The sequence below is a fragment of the Balaenoptera acutorostrata genome, chromosome 13 (assembly GCF_949987535.1).
Source record: "Balaenoptera acutorostrata chromosome 13, mBalAcu1.1, whole genome shotgun sequence".
Lineage (NCBI taxonomy): Eukaryota > Metazoa > Chordata > Mammalia > Artiodactyla > Balaenopteridae > Balaenoptera > Balaenoptera acutorostrata.
In genome coordinates, this window is record NC_080076.1 from 4,083,951 (window position 1) to 4,096,219 (window position 12,269).

The following is a 12,269-nucleotide window of genomic DNA, read 5'->3' on the forward strand; positions in this document are numbered from 1 at the left end:
TGAGAGCCGCTCGCTGCCGCCGCCTGCCAAGGGGGACACCAGTACACTGACCTCAGGGACCAGGACACAGGCTTGTGCCTCTCGTCAGCATCCTGGATGCAGGGCAGGGAACCCTCAAAGACCTGCTGCCCAGGAGCTGCTCAGGGAAGAAGCAGCAAGTCACCATCCGCCTTCAGATGGTGGGGCGGGAACCAGGGCTTCTGCTGCCTGCTCCCCGTCCACCAGACTCTGGGCGGGGCGAGGGAGTCCTCTCTGCGAGGAGCCCGCTGCCGGGGGCCTGGATGTGTGCAGGTGCACAAGGCAGGGAAGGCCAGGGAACGTTCCAGAGGAACAGGAAAGCGCGGCCAGAAGAGGGAGAGGAGAGGCTGGCCCAAGGGCGGTAGGGGGGTGTCGAGGGGTCCAACCCCAGGTCTCCTGTCCCCTCGGAGGACTCAGGCCACCCTGTGAACACACGCACCCAGCAGGCCAGCGAGCTGGGCGCAGGCCTTCTTGCTGGAGGCAAGGCTACACCAAGGTCCACGCCAAGGGCCTGGCGGGCAGAGAACGGCAGGGAGCACGTCGACTCAGGGCAGGGTCGCCCTCCCAGCCATGGCAGCGCCCTCTGCTGGTGGTCTGAGCGGGGCTGTCCCGGCTCCGCAGGGCTCCGGCAGCATCCCTGGCCTCCACTCACTAGACGCCAGCAGCACCCCGTACCCCTAGTTGTGACACCACCCACACTGGAGCTGTCCCACTTAGGACTGCACTGTGGAACCCCTCGGGTCCCTGGCAAAGGGACAGCCCCTGTCCCGCCCCATCTGGATGCATCCACGGCTGTGAGCATAAGCCTTCCTCCTTAGACCATGAAAAGTGACTGGAAATTCAGCGCCAGGGGTTGCTGGATACCTGTTGTTCCTTCCAAGGGATCCCCCAAGACTTCTCCCCCTCAGACCTGCTCCATAAAGACGTGTGGTTGGATCTAAGCCACTATCGAAGCTTCCCGATTTCAGAGGTACTAAGGTGTGAGCGTGTGCCTTTCTGGAATCAGCGAAACCTGGTATTATTTCCCTCCTCTTGGTGCTTCTCTCTGGTCTCTGATGAACCAGCTTCATCTCGGGCCGCATGAGGGATGCAGCTGTGTGTAAGAGCAGGGTCACGGTCGGGGCTGCACGTCCTGCCGCCGCAAAGATCCCCCTCCAGGAAAGGAAAAGTCATGATCATTCAAGACCACCAAGAACACCAGGATTTCTTCTCCCGGCATCAAGGAAGGAATAATGGGTGGAATAAATAGCACTGGCCCAGGACCTCAGGGCTAGCAAGAAATGCGGATAAGCGCACAGAATTCTAAGTTTAAAAGAACAGAGCACAGTTAGGCCACAGGCACGGACTGTTATGCTTCCCTTAAGATTACGGTAATCATGAACCAAGAGGAAATCTTCTGCCATCTACTCCCGTTGACAAAAAGCTCAAAAGTCACCTTGACATGTATGACAAGACCATGCATGAACTCAACTCAGTATTTGTCATGAGGTTTGGCCTCAGGACGTTCCTCATCAAGAAATCCCAGCAAAAGGTGTAAATAAGTAGAGAAATGTGTGTTGAGCCACTGGACCAATAAGAATTCTGTTCACACTGCATCTACTGCTCAACTCGCGCCAAAGATTTTTGTTATTTGAGAAAATTATGACTAAAAAAACAGAAAGGAAGGCGAATTAGAAAATGAGGAAAACTGCACAATAGAGAACTCGTGTATTTACCCACTCACTCACGATTACCAGCTGAGGGCCCACGGTGTCCCAGGCTGCGCTCGTAGCTGAGGGCAAAGGTGACCTGCCCTTGAACTGACACTGTTGGGGAAGCAGAGACAAAGGATAAGCCACCTGAGCTCCATGAAGGGCACAGGGCAGGGCGCAGGTGGACAGCCCCCACTTCCCACCTGCCCAGAAGTCACATCCTCGGGGACGGGGTGCGCTCCAGTTAACATCTCTTGTGTCGTGGCCAGAGCCCAGCCTCGCCTCTCGGGCCCTTCTTCTCCACGAGGGCGAGAAACCGGCTTGCAGGATGCCTGTGACTGCACCACCGTTAGCAGGAAAGTGCCTCGCTGTAAAGCCAGGCTCCGTAACAGGCCACATCGGGCAGCTCTGACGCAGGGGCAGAGGCGGAAGGTGGACCCAGCCAGGCGGCTGCATTTCCTTTCGGGCTCTGGCCCTATCTTCAGATGGGTCAGGGTGGCTCTGAAGGTCTGCTGAGGCTTTGGGGAGCAGCAGGGCCAGAGGACAAAGGCCATCCTGCTAAGGGGACCCCCTCCCAGCCAACACTGCCCGGACCGCTTCCCACGCCTGGAGGAGCTGGCAGCCCCAGATAAGCCTGAGTAAAGCTCCTCATCTCTAAACACGAACCCAGTTTGGAAATTAAAACACAAACGTTTACTCCGTGTTGCTTTTATCCCTCTACTTACAAAGTTATTTGAAGAGTAACGCGCGCCATTCTGGAGCGAACTGGAAGTGCAATGGCACTGTGGGCTGTTCCATGGGCTCCTGTTTATCCCGGTGATAAGCTACCTTCTCATGATGCTGAAAGTCAGGTTGAAATTAGGTCATTTTAAAAGAATTTATTAAAAGGTATTGAAAACGCAGAGCCCTGGAGTAAGTAAAAGATTCCTTGACTGAGAGATTTATAATGGATTCACTTAATTCTCCTAATGGGCCTTTGTGACCATGTGATTGAACAGGTGGTTCTGTCCGTCTCCTGGCCGGGCTTGCGCTGTCCCGCACCCTCCGCGTCCAACTGCGCTGGAGAAACCAGAACCCTGGGCTGAGTTGGAGGCACGAGGTTCTCTATCTCATGCTTATTTCTCGAGACGAAGCTTCCTCACCAGGCCTCCGCTTCTCTGATTTTACAGACCAGAATCCAAGAAGGCAACAGTGATTAAGTGACTTCCCCTTATTTCCATAACGTTGTGCACGCGCCGCTTTGCTGGCACGCAGACGGGCGCAGGTGCCAACAGCTCTGGTCCCCATTCTAGAATCCTGCACGCGAATTCTTCAAGTACCTGCCCCCACGAAGACCACGCGAGTCCCTCCTGGTGACACAGGTTGGTCTTATACTGAGTTCTCTGTTCCTCATTTCCGTCTTCCTTGTATTAGAAAATGTTCGGGGTTTTCTCCCAACTTGTTGGCCGGAAATGGGGCCCCTGCGGAAGCGCAGTTCAAGTGCAGGCCTGGAGCGAGGCCGGGTCCCGGGTTCACTGACCGCGAGCCACCTGGGCCGCCCGCTGCCGCCTCACCTTCGCTCCCTCCTCCCGGGTCGCCACAATATTTATTTCACGGGGCTGCTTTTCATGGCGACACACAATTACCCCACGGTGGAAAGCCCGACCTCCAATTATGAAAACTGCCAAGGGGACCACCAAAAGGAGACCACCGCGCGCTCCCCTCTGCGTGAAAGCGCCCGGCGCCGGGTCCTTCCGCGGGCTCGCGGGCGCATGCGGGCACCGCCCCGGGGCGAGGGCGCAGGGCGCCTGCGCACTGGCCACACTCGGGCCGCGCGCAGCCGCCGCCGCTGCCGGGCCCGGCCCGGCCCGGCACTGCTTTATGTTTCCAATTGGAAAGCGGCGCCAGGTTTTCCCGTCAGCCGCTGCCACGTCTCCAAATGGCTTTTCAGTGTCAGGCCTATCAGGAAATTAACTCATCACGCAGTGACAGCTGCTAATTTTTTCCCCTTACATGTCAGATGGATCGCCCGCTGAAGCTAATAATGAATCACCAAACCCTGATTAGAAGGTGCTTCCGAAACGTATAACTGCCATCTGAGCGAACTTTTTTCTTCATGTAAAATGATATCACCCTAGAGGAGCAGAAAACGGATTGTATTCTTCAGCAAGATGGAATAGGAGGCGGTTGCTTAAGTGCGCTGTGCGCTTTCTTAAATGATGGGCTAATATTAAACAGTAAAAGGAGTGAGAACTTAACAGCTCTTTTTGTAGTTTGCTCAACGAAGGGGCCTTTCTTCTTTCCTAATTTTCTTCCTAGAACCTACTCTGGGTTAGGAGTCTAAGCTGGTACTTAAGTTCCTTCCTTATGCCATTGTTTCATGTTCGGGATAACAAAAGATTTGATAGAACCGAGAGATACAAATGCTGCCCGTTGGTCACAGGATTTCCTAGACGCGGTGCTACTAGGCAGAGGGGCCCTTGCTGCTCAGAGGGGGGGGTGGGTCCGAGCGGCGCAGGTGGGCGTGGCCAGGGCCAGGCCTGGACCTCCGCGGGGTCTTCTGCATGACCTGTTCGGTGACTGAGCAAAGATCCACTGAGGCTCCTCTGGGCTGTCTTCGAGGACTTGGGGTCCACGTGTCTGGGTTGAGTTGATAAATGAATGGAACTTTCAGTGCTAGGCTGACAGCATCTTATCACATTTACTAGGTTCTTCAAAGCAAATCAAGAAGCAAGAGGAGTGTTCTTTGCCTCTCTCAGGTGATGTGGGTCTGTCTGCTTGGGTGCTGTGTGGGGTAGGACTTGACTTGGAGAAGCCTCCCCCGCTCGGCTCCAACTGTTCAGTGAGGCCAGAGGCATCCGGAAGGATGCCTGTCTGAGCCACGCACTTCCTTTGTCACCTTATGCGGCTAGAACTTTCTTTGTACGGAGACGGCGCTGCGGCGACTCTCCACCATGCACGCGGCATTGCCCACGTCCGTAGGCTGATTCATTCGGGCAGGGAGTCCCGGCTTGCTCGCCACAGGTCCTGGAGGCGCAATCGTTTAATTGGCTGTAGTTTAATAAAAAGGTGTTCCTTCTGGATTACAGTCTCCAAGTAAATATTTCTGTTGCTTTGCTTTTTACTTAAGGTTCTACTGTCTTCTCCAGGCCAACCTCCAGGAAGGCTAAGGCTCGCCGCGTGTCCCTTGCAGACGACTGAGCTGCGGGGAGAGCGCCCGCACCGCCCTCGGCTGCGCCTCATTATTCCGAGGCCCACGCTTGTGTATGTGCTTCTTCAACCCCCTCACATTCCAGCAGCTGTGTAGGGAGAAAGGGGAGCCCACGTTAACCCGGCTCTACACGTAATTACAGGACACAAGAGCTTAGTGAATCCTCTGCAGTCCTTCGGAGCCTTGAAACACCTTGGGCCCAATTTTTTTATGCAAAGGCCTGCTCTTTTCATTGTGCATACAACGTGATTGCTGGTTTGACACTGCAGGCTACACTGGTTTCATGAAGGATTAAATGCCACCCGAGACATATTTATCCTAAATAAATCACAAACGGTAAACTGCAGCATGTCAGTGTCAACACCCAGGACTGCGGCAGAAAGGTTAGCCGTACAGCACTCAGCGCGGCTAGGGATTAGCATCCAAGCCGAGGGCCGCAGGCTACAGCTAAGGGAGGAATGATCAAGAAGAAATATTCTCACTGAAAAACATCCCCCATTTTTTTTTTTTTTTTAAACGTGTATGAGAAGCTTGGCGAGGGGCATCACTTCGTAAAGGTCACCTTCATCCCGACAACACGCGGGAGTTGCTGCTGTCACTGTTGGCCTAAGACGGTGTTGAAGAGGCACGGAACTGCCCTGCTGTTTTTAAGCATCAGGAGCAAGTCATACCCAGCTAATTCTGAATCACAGCGTCAAACTTGAAATTTTACCTTTTATTTTGTCGGAGGGGCAGCTGTATCAAGGGAGGTGCCCTCGGATGGGCGGGACTCAGGGCTCTGAGGACGAGGTCAGGGGAGGGCTCAGCAACCCAGCAACGCTCGTTTCCAAGCTCACCTCTCAGGGAAGGTGTAAACGGGACTTCCATTTAGACCAAAACGGTACCATTTTCTCTTCCTTCTCCCTTCTGATCTTCTCAATTTTTAGATACTAACCATGATAGACTACGTTACTGTCACCAGAATCTAACTGGGCCATGTGCCAAACATTGAGAAAACAGCACCGGGCTGCAGAGGTGGCCAGCGGAACCCAGCACACTTGACGTGGGCAGATGGGGAAGGGAAATGAGTGTCAGACGCAGGCCAGTTCTTTTCAGTTTTTACAGCTGCCCATTGATTGGTTGGCTGCTGGAAAGAAAATGTCATCATTATCTTTTAATGCTATAATTTTATTTCAAAGAAAAGGGAAACAGAACAAAAACAACCTTTGCATTTGGGGGAGGGGATGATTTTACAATTTTGGAAAAGGAAAAGGAGCAGTCGTATCAAGACACGAGACACCCGGCCATGAACTCGCATCCACAGTTGCGATGATCCCACAGCGAAGCACAGACAGTCCAGCCGGGGCCGAGGCTGTGGGGCACGGCTCTCCATCACTGATGTTTGATGTCAGCTCTTTCACGGGGACAGAAACCACAGAGAAATCCTGCGAATATGGTATCAATGCTAAGAAACATTTGTTATAAAAGCAAAAATATTGATACAAACAATATTTTCCAGAGTGCACATTTCATATACTTTATTGTATGAAACTAAGTCAAAATTAGAAGCATTGGGTTTTCTTAACCAAGGTTTATTTTAACTGAATATAAATGCCAAGGCTTTTCTTAACCGTAGGCTTAAGAAGGAATCTTTTAAGCAGAAGCAACCAGGGCGATGACCACACCTAGATGTCTGAAGGGAGGAAATCCATACATGATATGAACAGGCTGCCTTTGGTTTGGGGACGCTGCGGTCCTAAAATTTCCAGAAAAATGAAGAGCAGCCGACCGCTTCGACACGGCAATACGTGTAGCTGCGATTTTTAACCAAACGTGTAATAAAATGTTAAAACAGCGACATGCTGGACTGCAAGGGCAGCCGAGTCTCAAGCCATGAGACACACTGTTGTCACTCTGCCACTGCTGGGGCACAGTCCTTCCACAGCTGAAACGGGAAAACATTTGTGGGGGGAACGAAAGAGAAAAACACTTAGCTGCTCGTCAGCACAGCGGACAGAACCGAGGGAAGAGCATCGACAGAAGAACCGAACAGTAGGCAGACCTGCCTCCGGCGGCCCCGCCCCAGACGCGCCGGGCTCCCGCCCTGCGCGTCCTCGTGCCCCGTGCGCGCGGTCGGCAGGGACGTCGCCCGGCCCAGAGCCTGTGCGCGCTCCCCGGCAGCCGCAGTCACTGTCGCGAAGGCTTTGCAAACGGAGCGCAGGGAGCACGCGCCTTGGGTGCTGGTTGCTCCGCGTCTGCCCTGCGCCGGGGGTGGGGCGAGGCTCCGGGCTCAGGCCTCGTGGAGTTCGCTGCTCTCTCTTTGGCTCTGGATGACCGCGGCCGCCGGGGAGCCCTCCTGGGTGTATATGACCATGCTCGTCAGCTGTTCCGTTTCGCCGGGGACCACGGCCTCGGCGCTGAGCGCGGCCCCGGCCTGCAGGATCTCCTGAGAGCCGGCCGTCTCTATCACGGTGTGCGAGTACACGCCCGTCTCGTCCTGCGCCCCTGGGGGCAGTTCTGTCACGATGTAATGAGTCGCCCCCTCGGGAAAGCCGCCGCCGGACTCCTGGACCATGGCCTGGACCAGCTCCTCGGTCACGATGATCTGCGAGATCTCGCCGTCCGACTCGGCCAGGTCCACGCGCTGGCCGTGGGCCTGGGCCTCCTGCATGATGATCTGGGAGCCCTCCCGGGCCAGCATGTGCACGGTGCCCTCCTCGTTCACGATGACCTGCGTGACACCGTCCTTCATGAACTGGCCGGCTGCGGCCGGGTCGCAGACTGTGAACTGCAGCACGCCCTGCACCACCTTCCTGAAGGCCAGCTGGGCGCGCTCCTGCGACGCGATCAGGGCCGCGGGCCGGACCGCCCGGCTCAGAGCCCCCGCGGGCTCTAGGGCGGTGCTGCCGTCCTGCACGTCGTGGCACACGTGGATCTCGCGGGCCTCGGCCGGAGCTGCGGCGGGGTCCGCCGCCTGCCCTGGCAGCGGGACCAGCACGTCTCTGGGGCCGGCCGTGCCCTTCTCCTCGGCCGCGGCCCGGTCCTCCGCCCCTCCCAGCTCGGTGACCGCGCACAGCAGGGCGTCCAAGGCCGAGGCCGTGTCCGGCGGGGGGATGCCGGCCTCGGCCAGGTCTAGAATCCCCTGCTTGGTCACCTGCTGAATCGCGGCCCCGCTGGGGCTGAGGGGCGCGTCCATGCCGTGGCCTTCCATCGGGGCCCCCACGACCACCACCTGCGTGGCTCCGTCTGCCAGCTGCTCCGGCGCCCCCGGCCCGGGCGCCACGCCGCCCACGTGCGCCCCGCTCTGCCCCGCGGCGATGACCTGCCCGTCCTCCGTGATGTGCACCACCCGGGCCACCTGGCCGGCCAGCGCCAGCGTCTGCAGCGTGGCCGCGGCCGTCTCCTCCACGGAGGCGTCCAGGGCGAAGTCCCCGTCGTAGCCCTGGATGATGATGACCTGCTGCACCGGCTCGGGCGGCGCCGCCGGCCGCCTGCTGCCCCGCAGGGGCCTGTCCTTGGCCGGAGACTCGTCCGCCAGCGCGGCCGCCGTGAAGGGGCTGTCCGTCTCCACGAACGTGGCCCCCTGGCCCTTCAGACGGCATTCGTAGGACTTGGACACAATGCCTAGGGGAGACAGGGACCAGTTAGAGCCCAGAAGAATGACTTTCAGGCTTAAAAGTAAGACAGTTCTTCGTAGACGCGTTAGCACCTCCGCTGCTCAGGGCAGCCGGCTCCCAGCCTCAGGGCCTCGGGCCGGCGCTGGGCGCTCGGAGGACCCTGACACGGGTGCTCCCGGCTAGGAGCGGACACAGGGCACGCCTGCGATGTGAGTGAGCGATGCCCACAGCCCTGGTCTACCGTCCTGATACAGTCTCAGCGGCCTCCCTTCGCTTGTCAGCTCCTGGGGAAGGCATACGGTCGAGCCCTCTCCATTACGGCCGTTTCTAACAAGATACTCAGTCGGTGGTGGTGAGTGCAGGCCAGTAACCGTCAGTAGCAGTTACCTCCTAACCCAAAGGAAAAATCTTGTTTCTAATGTCCAAATATTAGCTACGGTATATTTGTTTATTCGACAAAAAGAATGAAAGCTCTGCATATTAAATTTATAAATAAGCCCTGGATAAACACAGCTCTACGAGTTTCACCTTCTGTGGCGGGCGCTAGGCTGGGGGCCAAGGCGGCTGGCCCGCCAGGCGTGGTCCCCCGGGAGGCCTGTGGGCGGAGCCCCGGGCGCCCAGCCCAGATGCAGGGGCTCCGCCGCCGGGGCTCAGGGGCGGCGGACAGGCCAGACCTCAGTGCGCAGCCGCGTCAGCCACGAGCGCGGGTGCCGCTCTGTCGCTGTGACGTTTGGCCAAGCGCCTGGCATGCAGCCACCATTCAGCAAAGCCGCGTTTGTTGAATGACTTAAATATCGTGTAAGGTGAGAAGCACTACAGCAGAGAATAAACACACTCAGGCTCCCAGCCAGTCGGAGGGAAGGGAATATTCAAGCTCTCCCTTGGGGCTGGCAAGGGGAAGAGCCTGGAGACAGAGCAGCCCAGGGCCAAGCAGAGGTGAGTCTGGGGGGCCGGGGGGTTGGGCTGGGCTGGCTTTTAGGGGATTAGATAGCTCGGCCCCCGTCAGGCTCTCCGGGCCTCTTCTGACAGGAGGCACTAAGGCATCTTGACCACAGTCTGTGGAGAGAAGACACCTGTTGAATGTTTTTAAGCAGGAAAGTAAAACGAGTGCATCTGTTTTAGAACTGTGACAGAGGGTACAGCATTTATTATCATAAATACTAGCCCCAAATTCCTCTTAGTGAAAACACTGTGACTGTTTCAGAAAATGCAGAGATAAGCCCTTGGGACAAGGGCATATGCAAAATGCAGGGGTCAGGAGAGCCCAGAGGAGGGCAGGACTGGGGAGAGAGCGCCTGCAGGCTGCTGGCCTCAGCCCGACGGTCGGTCCCATCAGACAGCAACTGTCCCTCTCAGTCTGCATCTGTAGTCTGGACATGTACAGGAAGGCAGAGCAGCCCTGAGAGGCCTGCGGGTGCCGCCACACTGAGAGTTTCAAGCCCATCTTACAGATCCCGGGGCTGCAGGCCTGAGCTGGTCTCCCGTTACAAAAAGGAGGCTCTGGCCGCAGAACCCAGGGTGGAAGAGGAAGGATGCGGGCAGGGTGAGAGGCAGGGGCGGGTGCTGAGGACGGCATGGTGTGTGCACACCTGGCCCCCAGTGCCACCTGTGACACAGGCGATGCTTGTTTAATAACTCGACGGGGAAAGTATGAGTGAAAATTGTTGTCTCTGTTTTCATAAAAAAGACAGAGTTTAAACAGAGTTCCTATTTTCTCCCTTAAGTCCTTAATTTTCTATCAGTTTCTTATTACCGCCTCCTTCCCCCCTAAGAGAATGATCTGTAAATGATCTATAGTGTTTATCTCAATGGCAACCACTTTTTAAAAATATTCCACTTTACTCTCCCTCATGTAGGTCCTTTTTTTAAAACAAGCACACTTTACCCTTACCAAAGGAGAAAAAAGGATTAAGAATTATTAGATTATTATTGCTAACATCCCTTCAACACAAGACAACGATTTTGCTTACTGTGTTGGTGCCAGTCTGTAAGAAAGCATTTCTTTCAATACAGAGTCCACTTTAAGCAAAGACCCAGACAAGGCCTGCCTTTCAGCGGGTGCAGCATCTCAGGCAGGAACCACAGAAGCTGTTCAATCATATTTACCAAGAGGACACAGCGGGCTCTCATCCAGACTGTAGGCAGTGGTCCCAGATTGCGAATCACGTGTGAAGTTATAAAAATGCCAACTCCCGGCCCATTCTGTGTGTGCTGGGACATTTCCTGCTCTGTGTCCACAGGGCCGCAGGTCAGAAGTCTCAGGAAGCCAAGCCACTGCATCCCCCGTAACTCTTGAGGCCAGAGGGCGCCTCCCACTCGGTCGGGCTGAGGGAGCCATGGGGTCTCGCGGGGCCCCGTGCTGCGGGGTCAGCGGGGGCAAAGCTTGGGGTGCGTCCTCGGGACTGATTTTCTGTCCACCGTGTACTTTCAGCCTCGAGGCTCTGATTCCCAGTGAGGAAGTGAAATGTATAAGTAATCCATTTTTGTAAGCAAAGATTAGGAACGATTAACATTTATTCCTTCTCAGAGAGCTCTCTACAGTGTGACTCTTAGAAAGCCCGTGGAACCATAGACTCTGCGGTCAGGAAAAGACCTGTGGGCCAATGGGACCACCTCCAGGAGCAGAAAATCCTGTTTGCTCATTCAGAGAATGCGGAACACTGGGCCCAGCAGACGCTGCTCGGGGCTAGGCGGACGGCGGTGGGTGAACCAGGCCCAGCTGTGCCCTCACCAACCAGGCCAACATAAACCATCTTTTTTTTTTTTTTTTTTGCTGCAGCATGTGGGATCTTAGTTCCCCATCCAGGGATCGAACCCATGCGCCCTGCAGTGGAAGCTCGGAGTCTTAACCACTGGATCGCCAGGAAAGTCCCTACCATCACATCTTAAAAGCTGTTCAAACCTTCCCAGAGGACAGTCCCAGATGTCGCCAGGTTCCAGCTAAATGATCTCCCTGACCACGGCTTTCTCTTGTTTACCCTCCTAGGAAAGGGGGGGGACAATGGGGACCACGCAAGCAGGCTCCCAGCCAGCTCTGACTGAGGTGTTCAGTGGCAAGCAGCCACTGAGCACCCACTGCGGGGTGCCAGGCGGTCGATGGCACAGGGCAGCAGCCCCCACACTGGGAATCCTACCCCAGGGGCTCTGCAGACTGGCCCGAGGTGACGTGAGCGGATGGAGAGTTTTAGGGCCTCAGCCCAGTGTGCCTAAACTCACCAGCCCAGGGACACGCCTGCCTTAGAGGTCTCCCCCCACCTCCCCGTGACCCCCTGCTTTACAAAAGGAAAACACCCCCTTCACCATGGGACCCTCAGGAGGCTCAGAGTTCAGAAGACAAGCATGAGGTCAGGTTAAACCACTCAGACCCTAGAAGAAAAGGGCTGAATCACCTGTGGTCCGTACGCTTTAACCTAATCGTGGGGGCATTTTCTGAACTCTCTCTCGTCAAAGGGGTCAGAACGGGGCTCGGCGTAGAAGCAGAAGGCCTGCCCGATGGGTGAGGCGCTCCGCGGGCTCTGAGTTCACCCCTCCACGTAGGCCTGGGTCTCCCCTGGTGGGTGTCGCCATCTCTGCTCAAGTTGCCACCTGCTGGGACCCCACGAGCTCCTGCCTACCATACTTGCCAACATCTTCCTCTGCTACGCCTGCAACTCCTCCCCTTCCCTCTACTTTTCTGCTGTGAATGGAATGTTCCCCATGCCTTCGTTACACTCTGAACCTGATCCAGTTCATTTCTGCCCATTCTCTAAATCCAAGGTCATTCTCAGTTTAGAT

General features: G+C 56.1%; 1 protein-coding gene across 3 annotated transcripts in view; it reads right to left on the reverse strand.

Annotated features, from left to right (window-relative positions):
• Positions 1-6,059: 6,059 nt before the first annotated feature.
• Positions 6,060-12,269, reverse strand: part of ZNF407 (zinc finger protein 407) — a 420,134-nt gene continuing 413,924 nt past the window's right edge. For all 3 annotated transcript variants that reach the window (XM_057526911.1, XM_057526912.1, XM_057526913.1), the window contains exon 9: positions 6,060-8,502. In XM_057526911.1, the coding sequence (XP_057382894.1) occupies positions 7,169-8,502 (1,334 nt within the window). In that variant the 3' untranslated portion in view covers positions 6,060-7,168. The remainder of the gene's footprint in view (positions 8,503-12,269) is intronic.